Raw genomic sequence first — 14,045 nt, forward strand, 5'->3', positions numbered from 1 at the left:
TGGAAGCAGATGACAGAGCCAGAGCAGGTCATTACTCTACATCTCCCCAATGTAACAGTCATGCTTAAGGAGTGAGAGGTCAGAAGGCATCTCCAGTATTCACACTTGCAGCTCAGCAGCTCCCCTCTGCTGTGGGTAGTGGTAAACTTTGTTCATGCATTTCAAGGCCATTTTCACTGTTTTGCTATCCCAGAACTACAATGGGCAATTGTGAAAGGGCGTGGGGAAAGGACTAATGTAGTGCAGAAGGGAGATTCCTTTCTTTCCAGAAGCTCATCATTGTTACATTCTCTAAATCTGGCTGTTAACATAAAGGCTAGGTCATGAAGACTGGAGGTGACCATGCCATCCACATTCAAGGTGTCAACCCCCTATGTAGCCCTGGTTAGATGGGAATTCACTTTGTAGCCAAGGCTCCTGGAACTTGCAGAGATTCATCTCTGCCTCTGAGTTCTGAAGTTACAGGAGTGCAACACCATGCCTGAATAAAGAAGAGTTGGAAAAGTGAAGAGTTGAAAATTGCTTTTTTATTCATAAAAAGTCTTCAGTGGGGACTTTTAAAAGGCTGTCAGAAAATGCAGTGTATATATTTAGCCAACTATTAAAACGCTGACAAGAATAAAATAATTAACAAAAAATAACAAAATTTCTAACTAAAGTAAACACCAAGCAAACAAAACCCCAGCAAAGAAAAGACCTCTCCAAAAATTTAAGCTACAAATATCCTTCTACTCTAGATCCAACAAATCAATGGAGCACATTTGGCTTTCCAAAGCACAAAGATGACTCAGACCTCCTCTATAAGTTCTTTCTCAGGACCAGGCATGCCAGTCCAGGCTGTGAAGCTGGAGAATCCCTAGTCATTTTCTTTATGGAAGACCCGATGACTGACTCACATAGGTGTGAGGGAGTGCTGTAGTCTCTGCAGTGCGTCATCTTCAGCAACACTTTTGCGAGACATGGAGTTGGCTTCAGCATTGCCCTGGGGAGGGAATCCTATTCTTCTCCATGTGGTATGTATAGATAACAGCATGACAGCCATGCAGGCTTTCTTGTCAGGTTTCTCACCACATGTGGAGGACTCAGACAGCTTACTAAAGACATGGAGAGTACACTGACAGAGTAACTCTGGCTCACCAACATACCCTCCCCATGCTGCTGTGCCCCGTTTGAGGACCACTTGTTAATAGATGGCTGGGTTCTGAGTAATCTTGGCAGGTCCTCTGTCGCTCAAGCTTCTTTCTGATGATTTATCTTCTCCTGGAATAATGCACCAACAGACACATGGATCCCTGCTGATAGGTTGGGAATTTCCTCACTGGTTAGTTCACAGCTACAAGATGTCTTTTGTTGAGGAGGTGTTGATGTTAGAGTAGAGTTCTCTTAAGTGGTGCTGTCAGAGAAAGAATGGCAATTATTCCCATAAGCATCCTAACTCTGCCATGGCCTAGACAAAACCAGGGCCTATTCACTCACGGGACACCAATGTGAAGGAAGAAAGACCACCCCACGGATGCCATGGTTGCAGGGGACAGGAGTCAATGGTGGCTCTTTTGCCTGGCACACTTAGTGTCCCTGCTGAAGCAGGTTTGTCTGCAGCAGGCTCTGACCCTGGGCTGTGGCCTGTTCTAGATCATGCTGGAGTGTTTTAGACCTAGGAGAGGAAGGCAGCTGGAACACAGGCCTGGTGGGGACCTGCCATGCCAGCATTTGAGTCCCCACTGGCTCCATTCAGCTGGACAATCAGCATTACCTTTCAGCTGAGCTTATTCCTTTCTTCCTCAAGAGAGAAGGGCCAGAGAGCAGCTGGCCCTGGATTTTTTCTCAGCCATTAAAAATTGCTAGAGATTGAACTGAGAAATACACACCTAAACTAAAAACAAAAACAAACAAACAAAAAGAAACCAGCACATTTCTCCAATAGTTCAGATACATTATTTTGAAAAAAAAAAAAAAAAAAAAAAAAAGAAGCAGCATAGCAATGTCAGAGTCACAGTTCAGGAGAGCTATGCATGGCCTTGTACAGATGCCAGGCAACTCAGCAACCTTGGAACCTAACTGTATGAGGCCCTCTAGTGGTGTCTACACAACACTGCAGTGTGCAGGCTCTGTTGACTCCTGCAGTACAGAAACTTCCTTGGCTTCAACCTGTCAAACTCTAAACCTGCTCATTTCCAGAGAAACTTTCCCACAGCAAACAGATGCACACTGCAGAACGCCTGTAATCAGTAAGAAGGGGCTCCATGCAAATCTGCACCTTACCTCTAAAGGTACCATCCTGAAGGAAAATGAAGAGGCAGGAGGGCACACTGTCTTCCATCTAACACTCTCCCTGTTAGGTTTGGGCTGCCATAGGAACATGTGTGGGGAGACATAAAGATCAATGAACTCAGGACATATGAGAGCTCAGAAACGAAGAAGGGGACACAATCTCTAGCAAGATTAAGGATAATACGTATTTTTCCCGGACAGACATTTCTGTTGACTGAACCAGCTCATACACTCAGATGTTCTTTCCCTGGCTGTGACTGAAAGGCCATGCAGATGGGCAGAAATCCAAATAGGACAGAGATTCAGGTAGAGGGGAACTACTGAGTGCCACTCCCTCCTGGCCTGGGGTCCTACCTCATCTGGGAGACAGTGAAGTAATGCTGTAGCTTTTCTGCCAAGACCTTGTGCTTGGTGACCAGATCTCTCTGTTTCAGCAGGTATTGCAGTCTCTCCTCCAATCTTTCCTGCTTCTGTTTAGTAGAAGATTATGTTCTTAGTGCAGGGTTGAACACTCATATGCACACACACACACTCCTAAACACACACACTCTTGAACACACACATACAAGCATACTACATTGCATTCACATGTTTAGTTTCCCAGATAATGCTAATATAAGAAAAGATCACCCAGGACATTTAAGAAGAAACTGAGCATTCCTTAGATGGAAGAACACAGTGGACAGGACGGATGGACAGACCAGTCAATGAAGTGCACAAACCTTGTAAACCCAGTGCACAAAAAAATGGACTTGTGGGGTGTTTGGCCTATAAGCCGTGCCTGTTCATCAAGTTCCCCAGTCCATGCACTAAAGGCTTGGATCCCCAGCACTGGACAACAGGATGGTGGTGAAGCAGCCAATAGCTTCACCCAGTGCTTCCCAGTGTCTCCAAGGTAAACAGCTTCCTCCAAAAGGAGCTCGCTAAACCACAGGCTGCCTCACTTCAGACACAAAGCAATGAGCCCAGGAAACTAGAAAATCCTCAACCAGGTGCTAATATAATCCTTTCCTCCCTGTAAGGTGATTGTGTCAGGGATTTGTTTGAATAAGAGAAGGTTGACTAAGTCACAAATGATCGCATGTATTATTTCTTACTGAACAAGATTCCATGGAAAGCCCGGACCACATTGTACGTTTACACTCACAGATGATGGGTATCGGAATAGTTGTGACTTCAGGGCTGCTCTGAAGATGACTGCTACAACCCTGGTGTCAGCTAGTTTCTCTGTGAACAATTGATTTCCTATTCCAGAATCACTGGGTTACTTGCGGACTGCAGTTCAACTTTCTGAAAAATTGTACATAGCTTCTCATGGGGCTACACCATTTTACAACACCAGCAATGTCTGAGACTCTTTATTTCTCCTAACCCTCCATAAGGCCCATTTTAACTCAGACTTAACAATTTTGGAATAAAATCAGTTACTGAATGCTGCAGACACAGCAGAGGGTGAGTGCTTTAGACTATTAATGAGCGTAAGTGGGATGCACTGAGACAGCCCTATTTTCAAATCTCAGCATGGCTATGGAACTTCTGCTCAGCTGAGATAAAACCACAAGCACCCCTGCAAATTCAGAATCTCTCAGGGAATAAAATTCAGGCCAAGCTTCAAGGCCAAGGTCAACTCAGCAATGGTGAGGCCAAGGTGGAAAGAAAATGGTAGTAGGCCATGAGACTGAGAATAAAGCAGGGTGAGGGACGGCACCTGGCCATCCAGTGGGCAGTCACCATTTACTAAGAACAGAGAAGGGACACAAACCCTCATCCAGCCTTTCCTACCTCTCAGGCACCGTGATATGCCTCACCAGCTCTTTCCTCACCATCATCTACTGTAGAGAGCAAAAAGCCTTGTGCACACAGGTAAGTACTGGAGAAGCCAGGAAACTTAAACACACAGCTTACATCTTCAGTGGAATGAGGAGCACAGCTGCTCTTCCTGGAATGCTAGGAATGATGTCATTTTATAACCTGGTGACCCTTTGCTGTCTATTGAGACAGGATCTGCCATATCTCTCAGAATCAATGTTATTACTAATCCAAGACCTAGTCCCCTGAATATTGAGCAATGCTTTTAGACCATAAACTTACCCTTATGACTGAAGTCACTTGTGCATTACAGCAGCTTAAGTGACTTCTATGTTATCTTACTGGTGGCTAATCCTGATGCCCATAGGTATTATGTTTACCTCAGTCATGCTCCCTACAGCCTAAATTGTGGGCACCATCTATGTGTCAACTGTACCAATTCTTGTGAAAGAAGTCCAATATACTTTGTAAGGAATCTCAATGTAAACTTACCTTAAATTGTTGTGGACTTGGGACTGAGTTAATTGTTATCTGAATACTTTTTTCAAAAATTGAGCTGTGCTTACATATGGCTAAAGTTAAATGATCTGGTCCAGACTCTTGGAGTCCTGTTCCAGCACTGGTCGCAATAAAATTGGGCTGAGCCAAGTTTCATTATTGTCTTTTCATGGATCATTTCCCCTCCCTGTTGTAAAGCCTGCAAGGGAATCACCACAATGTATCCCATTCCTTTGGTTTTCTCCAAAGGATTTCTTTTCTGACTTTTTAAATTTTTTGTTTTTAATATTTATAAATATTTGTGACTCTGAGAACACTTGAAAGACTTTTAGTTACAGCAGTTTTTATGTGTTTGTTCTAGGGTGCTGTGTGGACATGCAGAAAGATGGGCAGCTCCATGTGATGTTTGATTACATGGTTTCCAACAAAGCTGGCACAGGATTTTCTCATTAAAGTTAGTCTCTATCAGTGTTAAAGATGTTCCATGAGCAGGTGAACGTACACATAGAGGTTCACACACATTCTAAAGTGCACAAATCTATACACACATGAATATAAACAACACACACACACACACACACACCACCACCAACAACAACAACAACAAAAACAACAACAACAACAACAACAACAACAACAACAACAACAACATAACAGGAATTAATCATGTGATATCTCTCTGTATCAATGGTCTCATTTCCCAAATAAAAAGGGAAACACTAACAGAATGGATTAAAAAAAAACAGGAATCATTTTTTTTTTTTGCTGCATACAAGAGACAAACTTCAACATCAAGTATAGACATTATGTCAGAGGAAAGGATTGGAAAAAGATATTTCAAGCATATGGACCTAAAAGGCAAGCTGGTGTAGCCATTTTAATATTTAACAAAAAGGACTTCAATTCAAAATTAATCAAAAGAGATGGGAAAGTATACATCACCAAGATGACATTTTAATTCTTAAAGGCTTGCCCTAAGCACAAGGGCACCCACTTTTGTAAAAGAAACACTACCACAGCTTAAAGCACACACTGACACTCACACACTGATATTAGGGAACTTAAATACTCCAATCTCAACAATGTTCATGTAACCAGTGTGCAGGTCATATAGACAAAATTAATAGAGAAATGTTGGAGTAACTGAAGTTATAAACCAAATAAACCTAACAGGTATCTACAGAACATTCTACCCAAACACAAAAGAGTATACCTTCTGAACAGCACCTCATGGAACTTCTTCCAAAACTGACCACATATTCAAACATAAAGCAAGTCTCATCAGACACAAGAAAATTGAAATAACTCCCTGCATTCCAGCAGACCACCATGATTAAAGCTGGATATCAACAACAGAAAGAACAGAAAGCGTATAAGCTCGTGGAAACTGAAGAACTCTATACTGAATGAAAAGTGGGAAAACAGAAATGAATAAGAAATTAAACACTTTCTAGAATTCAATGAAAATGAATACATAACATACCCAAACTTATAGGACACAATGAAAGTGGTGCTAAGAGGAAAGTTCATAGCACTAAGTGCCTACATTAAAAAATTAGAGAGATTTCTTACTAGCAACTTAATAGCACACCTCAAAGCTATAGAACAAAAAGAAGTACATCCAAGAAGAGTAGACTGCAAAAAATAATCAAACTCATAGCTGAAATCAGTAAAATAGACACAAAGAGAACAACACAAGAAAATCAATAAAACAAAGAATTGGTTCTTTGAGAAAATCAACAAGATAGATAAATCCTTATCCAAACTAAATAAAGATGGACAGAGGATATCCAAATTGATAAAATCAGAAACAAAAATGGGAACATAGCAAGAGACACTGAGGAAACCCAGAGAATCACAAGGACATACTTTAAATCCTGTACTTCATCAAATTGGAAAATCCAAAAGAAATGGATAATTTTCTCAATAGGTACCACTTACCAAAGTTAAAGCAAGATCAGATAAAGAATTTAAATAGACCTATAGCACCTAGTGAAATAGAAGCAGTCATTAAAACTCTCCCATCCAGAAAAAGAAGAGTTAATGCCAATATCCTCAAATTAGTTCACAAAATAAACATAGAAGGAACATTACCCAATTCATTTTATGAGGCCACAGTTACCTTGAACGCCAAACCACAGAAAGACTCAACATAGAGAATTACAGACCATTTTCACTCACAAACATAGATGCAAAAGTACTCAATAAAAATACTTGCAAACCAAATCCAAGAACATATCAAAGAGATCATCTATCATGACCAAGTAGGCTTCAACCCAGAGATGTAAGAACAGTACAACATGAAAATTAGTCAATGTAATCCACCATAAAAATAAACTGAAAGAAAAAAAATGATCATTTTAATTAATGCCAAAAAAAAGCCTTTGACAAAATCCAATACCCTTTCATGATAAAAGTCCTGGAGATATGTTACATGAATCTGAAAAGGTCTTATAATAAATAAAAAGCTGGAGCCCGAATGATCAGAGAGACAGAACAAGCCACAGCCAACCTCACCTCGCCAACTCCTGAGCTGATCCTGTTTCCTCAGATTGAAAGTCTCTGAGTCCTCACTCAAAAGAGTCTTAGCTGAACTGCTTAAATCTTCTAGTTCCTGGTCCTCATGCCTTATATACCGTTCTTCTTCCTGCCTTCACTTCCTGGGATTAAAGGCGAGTGTCCTTCCCAAGCAAAGACATGAGATCTCAAGCCTTGGGTTTAAAGGTATGTGCCACCACTGCCTAGCTGTTTCCAGTGTGGCCTTGACTCACACAGATCCAGACGAATCTCTACCTCCTAAGTGATAGAATTAAAGGTAAGGAGTGTGTGTCACCACAGTCTGGCCTCTATGTCTAATCCAGTGGCTGTCTTGTTCTCTGATTTCCCAGAAAGTTTTATTAGGGTATACCATAGGGATATTATAGACACAAGGGATATACCTGAATATAACAAAGATAATTTACAGCAAGCATATAACCTACTTCAAATTAAATGGAGAGAAATTCAAAGCAATTTTACTAAAATGAGGAACAAGGCAAGGCTGTCCACTTTATCCATATCTATTCAATAGAGAACTTGAAGATATAGCTAGAGCAATAAGACAACCGAAGGAGATCATGAGGATACAAATTGGAAAGGATGAATACAAATATCATTATTTACAGATGATATGATAGTATATATAAGTGCCCTAAAAAATCTACCAGGGAACTCCTACAGTTGAAAAACATTTTCAGCAAAGTGGCTGGATACAAAATTATCTTAAAAAATTCATTAGCACAAATACATACAAATAATAAACATACTAAAAAAAATCAGTGGAACAACACTCTTTACAACAGCCAAAAATACTATAACATGTTTTGTGGTCACTCTAACCAAGTAAGTAAAAGACTCGTATGTTTAAAAACTCCAGGTCTTTGAAGAAAGAAAATGAAGATATCAAAAAGTGGAAAGCTCTCTGATGCTCGTGGATCAGAAAGATCAACATAGTAAAAATGGCCATTCTAGCAAAAGAAATTTCAGATTCAACACAATCCCCATCAAAATTCCAACAATTCTTTAAAGACCTTGAAAAGACAATTCTCAACTTCATGTGGAAAAACAAAATAACTAGGATACCTAAAACAATCCTCATCAGTAACAGAACTGCTGGAATGTACGAGATGGATAAAAGGTAATAACTTCCTCAGTTCCTTCAGGACAGACATCTTATCTCTTTGTTCCAAGTATAGCTTACTTCCTGGCATTTATGTGACTCCCAAGAAATATTCTTGAAAAGCAACCATTATGTTATTTTTTTAAAGCTACCTGTCTACTAATGATGACACATCTAAATTATATTTTCACTGATGTTTTTGAGATCACTAATAATTTAGCACCTATGTCTTAAAAACACATATTTGTAATCCATTGACCTTTGACATTTGGTTTAACTATTAATTTTAATTGAAGTATTTAGACTAGGTTTGAGTTTGTGATGCACACCCCTCATCCTAGCTACTCAGAGGCTGAGACAGAAGAACTGAATATTAAAGGCTAGTCTGAACTCTACTGTGAGTTCAAAGTTAATCTGTGCAATTTGGTGTGACCATTAATCAAGATTTTAAAAGATGGGGTATATAGCTCATTGTTAGAATATGTAACAAGCATTTGCAAAGCCCGGGGTTCAATGTTATTTTAATAATTAAATAAAATCATGGGAGGCCTGCAACTTTTTGAAGGGAAATTAAGGAGGAGTGGACCTGGGGTAGGAGGGATCTGGGGGTGAAGGAGTGGGAGGAGGGGTGGAGGGGGAGCTGATGTTGAGATGTAACATATGAGAGAAGACAAAAAGGGTGACAATGAGAACCACTCCTTTGGCATTTTCACAGGGCACTGCTCCTTCAAAGCTGTTTCCAACCTGTGATCTCATAAGAGGCTAACTCTCCAGAAAGACTTAGGAATGATCACAGAAACCAACAATTGGATGAGATGTTGGTGATCTGATGGATAAGTGGGTGGATGGTCCCATGAGTGTGTGTGTGTGTGTGTGTGTGTGTGTGTGTGTGTGTGTGTGTGTGTGTGTGTGTGTGTGTGTTTGCGTGTGAATGCACTTCTGTATGATTAAAGATGGTGGGCAGCCTGCACACAATACCTCAGCCTACCTGCTTTTCCTTGGCCCAGAGGTCATAGATCTTCTCATGGGCCTCCCCACAGAGCCTCCTCATCTCCTCACAGGACTCTTGTAGTGAAATCTGCTCCCCCCTCAGCTTTCGGTTCTTCTCTCTCAAGATGCTCACTTTTTCCTTTAGATGAGTCCTCTCACTCAGGAGCTGGCTGTGAAGGATGCTGAACCACCACAAAGAACAAGGTGAGCCCCATCCAGCCTCCATATGCCACTCCCACATCATCCATGCAAGGTCCCATGCCCAGACTAGAGTCCACTGTAGCCATGCCAGCATAACCTAGTAGCTGGCAAAGCCAGAGAAGAGCCAAATTTCAGAGAGACTCAGACTGTCTCTGAAAACCCTGAAACTGAAAGGGATCCATGTACTTCTGAGAGCACGGTTTGCCTCCCCCAACATGTGCTTAACTGTTCATGGTATTGGGAAAACAACAGCAGGTAGAGGGTAAACATTCTTGATGGAGAACAGAAGATCCAATGGGAATAGATTCCACCTGTGGGTCCCATGGGAACCAGCTCTGTAAGCCCTGCCAAAGCCCCAGAGACACACAAATGCCTGGTACCCCATCATGGTGCTAATAGTTTTTCTATCTAGAGGCCTCTAAGGCTGGCAGGACAATGATGGGAGTGGCTCACAGACACTTCACTCTTAGCAAAACTGGTCCAAGAGGCCCAAGTAAAGAGCACAAGGCAGACTGCTTGCTATGGGGCAGACAGGCGAGAACAAAAGGCCTCACTTTGGTTCAAAGACAAAAACATGGTAAAAAGCAGTCACTCCCAAGTAATGGGGTTGCAGTGAAGTCAGTTACTCACCTGCAGGAGACAGTTTCCTTGGTCAACTCCTTGCACTTGTTCAAGGCCTCACTTATCTCATTAGGGAATTTCTCCAGGTCCACCATCACTTTTTTATGTTCCATATTCAGCATCTCCAGCTCGAAATTGAGCCTGTGGTAGGGCATGGCCCAGGAACAAAGAACCCCATGAACACAGGACCCAATGACCATATGAATTCAGGTGGTGCCCTCAACTACCCCAGCACAGTTGATGTCATATTATAGAACCTATAAAGTAAGACAATGTGGTGCTTATTAAACTTGCTGTCCTGGCCTCAGACCAGCAGTCAGGTGGTGCTAGGGGAGTGAGCCAGGGCTGCATGGGTGCCATCACTGGCTCTGGAGGAAATGATTAGCTCTCCAAGAAGTCCTCAGGGGTCTGTGTCACAAGTCTGGGCCCACCAGAAATGTATGATAATGTTGTTTGTGTCTTCAGAATGGGGATTTTTGATCCCAGGTTCCTATTGCTATATGGATGCCCAGATCACATAATCAGTATTTTCAGGGAGTAGACCCAACTTAAGGATAAATTTATAAGTCTTCAGTGGATTCCAATGGGCTGCCAACATGAGCACACAGGCCAAGAACACTGTTGCTCACAGTGAGTTACTGACATTGCCTGGAAACTTCCTGACACAGGAAGAACCACATGTCCTGCCAGAGACCTCCAACTGCCAGGATTGGGTACACATGCACACACACATACACACACACACACACACACACACACACACACACACACACACACACGGTGCCAAATAAATGTAGGGAGGTAGCATTGTCTCAGAGTATAAGGATCAAGACCAGAGAGGAGCAGTGAAGAAGTTCAGCCTTCAAGCACACACTGAGATGGCACCTGGCCCTCCTGCTGCTTCCAACAGCCACCAGCACCCAAGCTCCTGCTGGTCAGAACAAAGAGTCACCATAAACTCACAGCACATAGCATCTCCCATAAGCCAACACCTGTCAAAGACTCTTGAAATGCATGTAAGAGCTCATATACTACTGCCCTTATCCCCAGACTGTGATTCAGGCCACAAGCTCTGCTTTTCATTTGGAGGAAGCAGGGCAGCCTGTATCCCCATCTCACTCCCAACTAGGCTTCTGTTCTGCCTCTCAGATGCACTCAGAAAAATTAGCCTGGGCATGAGGATACTCTGAAGGTACAGCCTCCAATGACCTGAGGATTGCTGGGGTTCACTCAGTAGGATCAAGATAGTCACCGTAGAACTGGACATAATGACTACCTGTTGTTCAAATCATTGTTGGTGAAATTGGCCAGGATTATAGAGAGTTCATTCCTTTCATTGGTCATCATCTGTAGCTGACGGGTCAGTCTATCCACCTTGTTCATCTGCTGCTCTTGCTCAGTGAGGGAGGTTGGAGTTGATGCCTTTCCAGTAGTCCCTGTATAAAGAAGAACATAAGTGAATTTGTACGGCTGTATGGCACAGGGCCCGGAGAGACCATGTTGAGTCCCAAGAAGAGGCCTGAGAAAGAGGGAATGCATGGAACCCAGTGAAGACCCAAAGAGCAGGACAGCTGTCCTCAAGTTGGGGCTCAGAAGCCATGTCTCTGTCCCCAGTCACTTTGGCTAGATATGTGCACCAGCCCCTACTGCAGCTCCACTGTCCCTGGAAGGCATATGTTACCCAGCCATGCAGCTCTGGAAATATCAGCTCATATCTGACGTGAGACAGCAAAGTCCTGAAGTCCCTAGTGCTTAGCACCACCAATCCCTTTTCACCTGTGTCCAGGACTAAAAGTAACTGAATGTCTAAGACCTTGGTGCATGGATAGGGAGTTTCCCTCCTTGGTACTCACATCATGGAACCTAAAGGAACCTAAAGGAATCCGCTGACAATGAACTGTAGGAACACCCTACCCTGACACCTCCTTAGTCTGTGACTCCTGCTGGCCTTCTTTGCCACTCAAAATGAAATTAAGGAACTCCCAGAACAGCAGCTGCAGCCTTGACAACTCCTGGCTCTCTGCCAACTAACCATCAGGAATCCTTGACTCTGAGTCTACCCTTTCAGGAATCCAGAGAAGCAGCATAGACCTATCTCTTTTTAAGACCCCAGCTACTGAACCCTATTTTTGGAAGGTCCACCTCAAGCCTCACTTCCTCCTTAGAAAGCCAGATCTCTCTGCCAACCACTGTGTTCAGTCTTGCCAACATGTCTTCTGGTGAGCCCTGTAAGCACTTAAGGTATGCCCCAAGGACGGATGGTGTTACCACAACCATGGTGAATTCACAGATCTTGTCAAGTGCTCTCCAGGAGACAATAGAATGTTCAGAGGAGGGACTGTTAGAGTCACTGCCAACTGTCATCACTTATTTGATAACTATCTCTTCCTCAATTCACTAAAAGCCAAGCTTCCCTTTCCAATAGCCTTCCTTGAGACACAGGGGAAGGCCTTCAGCACCTTCAGCATCAAGAGATCTCTGATTCATTAGAAACTTTTCACTAGGTCAACCTGTGGAAGTGAAGACTCACTTTCCAAACACTCTCCAGGAATGGGTTCATCCCTTCCTTAAGATCTCTAATCAATAAGATGAGAAGTAAAGTATACTAAGAAATCAGCTCAGGATGATGGGGGAGGAAGATAAGTTCCAGGGAGTGAATGAAGATATCAGGAAAGATGAACAGGGAGGGATGTTACACTGTGGGTGAGTGGGGGGAGAATATGAGTGTCCTGTCAGACCAAAAATAAGTCACATAGGTAATGATGAAAATTTCTCCAAAACTTCAGCAGAGTACAGTCTATCCATCATGATGTTAGCAAAGGTGTGATCACCTAGTGACAGGACAGACTGGAGATACCTAAGGACTGGGCATCCTCAGGTGAGCCCTCAGACACCAAGAACAAACACCTGCAGGAAGAGTGATAGCCCATTCCTGCACCCAAGTTAGAGAAAAGATGACTGGCTAGTGAGCGGGCAGGAACTCAGGAACCTTAGGGGTCACTGAAATGCAACAATGCTTGGCGGCTCCTGCCCTGCAAGTGGCTATGAGGTAAAATGAGAACCTCCCACTCTGGCCAAGGGACTTTACTCTGCCTGTTATTAGCATCACACAACCAAACAATGTCCACTGAGGGTGAAGTTCAGTGCTGTAACTGAAGCCTCGTTCTCCCTCCTATGCTTCTTCCCACTTGGAGTGAAAGCAGAGGCCCTGAGCAGAGCAGCTGCAGGCTTGACCATTCCTGGCTCTCGACCAAACTAACCACCAGAAATCCTCAACTCCAGGTCTGCTTTTTAGGAACTCAGAGAAGCTTAATAGGTCCATTACTTCCAAACAGCTCCAAGATCCTGAGTCCCATTGTGAAAAACCCAGCTGAAGCCTTTCCTCCTTCAGGAAGCTCCCCATCCCTTGTTCAGGACTCACTGCGCTTTCCCCAGAACCATTTATTTCTTGATGTGTGGCACTGAGAATGAAGGCCAGCTTCCTTCCTCCTCTCTCTAGTCTCGTTATGTTCTGTCTTCCGTCTCCCAAGGAGCCTGCTCAGTCTTGCCAGCATGGCTGCAAGTGAAACCTTTAGGTAATGAACAGATGCCCCAATGGCAGTTGGTGTTACCACAACACTGGTGACATCACATGGAATGCCAGGGCTCTCCAGGATACAGGAGAATGTCCAGGGAGGAGTTGGCTGATGTCCATCCACAGTACAGCCTTTATCTCCCTGATAACTACTTCACTCCAAAATGATCTGAAACCAAGGTGCCATATCAGAAGTCCCTCTGGGGTGTCACACACAAACTTCTTTGGCACACTCTCCTTCCAAAGTCAGAGATCTAGCTCTCTGCTTCATTAGGAACTATCTATGGGGAGTTGAAGGCTCACTTTCAAAACACTGTACAGGAATGGCTCTTCCCCTGCTTCAGATCCATACTCAGAATGATGAGAAATAGATGATGCTAAGAATTGGGTCAGGATGATGGGGAGTAGGAGTGATGAGTACTC

At 43.1% G+C, this 14,045-nt stretch overlaps 1 protein-coding gene across 3 annotated transcripts; it reads right to left on the minus strand.

The window, feature by feature from the left end:
* Positions 1-507: 507 nt before the first annotated feature.
* Positions 508-13,674, minus strand: LOC143269258 (disks large homolog 5-like). 3 transcript variants are annotated; one of them, XM_076554356.1, is made up of 7 exons: positions 13,473-13,662; positions 11,325-11,484; positions 10,058-10,189; positions 9,225-9,408; positions 2,626-2,741; positions 2,263-2,346; positions 508-1,393 (listed from the first exon to the last, which is right to left on the minus strand). In XM_076554356.1, the coding sequence occupies exons 1-6, from the start codon at positions 13,600-13,602 to the stop codon at positions 2,265-2,267; spliced, it is 804 nt and encodes a 267-aa protein (XP_076410471.1). In that variant the 5' UTR covers positions 13,603-13,662; the 3' UTR covers positions 508-1,393; positions 2,263-2,264. The 3 variants fall into 3 exon arrangements, with proteins under 3 accessions (XP_076410471.1, XP_076410473.1, XP_076410472.1); XM_076554358.1 differs by lacking the exon at positions 13,473-13,662 and adding an exon at positions 12,317-12,340; XM_076554357.1 differs by lacking the exon at positions 2,263-2,346 and having other exon boundaries at positions 13,470-13,674.
* Between the last annotated feature and the right edge of the window lie 371 nt (positions 13,675-14,045).

The sequence above is a fragment of the Peromyscus maniculatus genome, chromosome 18, assembly GCF_049852395.1.
Source record: "Peromyscus maniculatus bairdii isolate BWxNUB_F1_BW_parent chromosome 18, HU_Pman_BW_mat_3.1, whole genome shotgun sequence".
Lineage (NCBI taxonomy): Eukaryota > Metazoa > Chordata > Mammalia > Rodentia > Cricetidae > Peromyscus > Peromyscus maniculatus.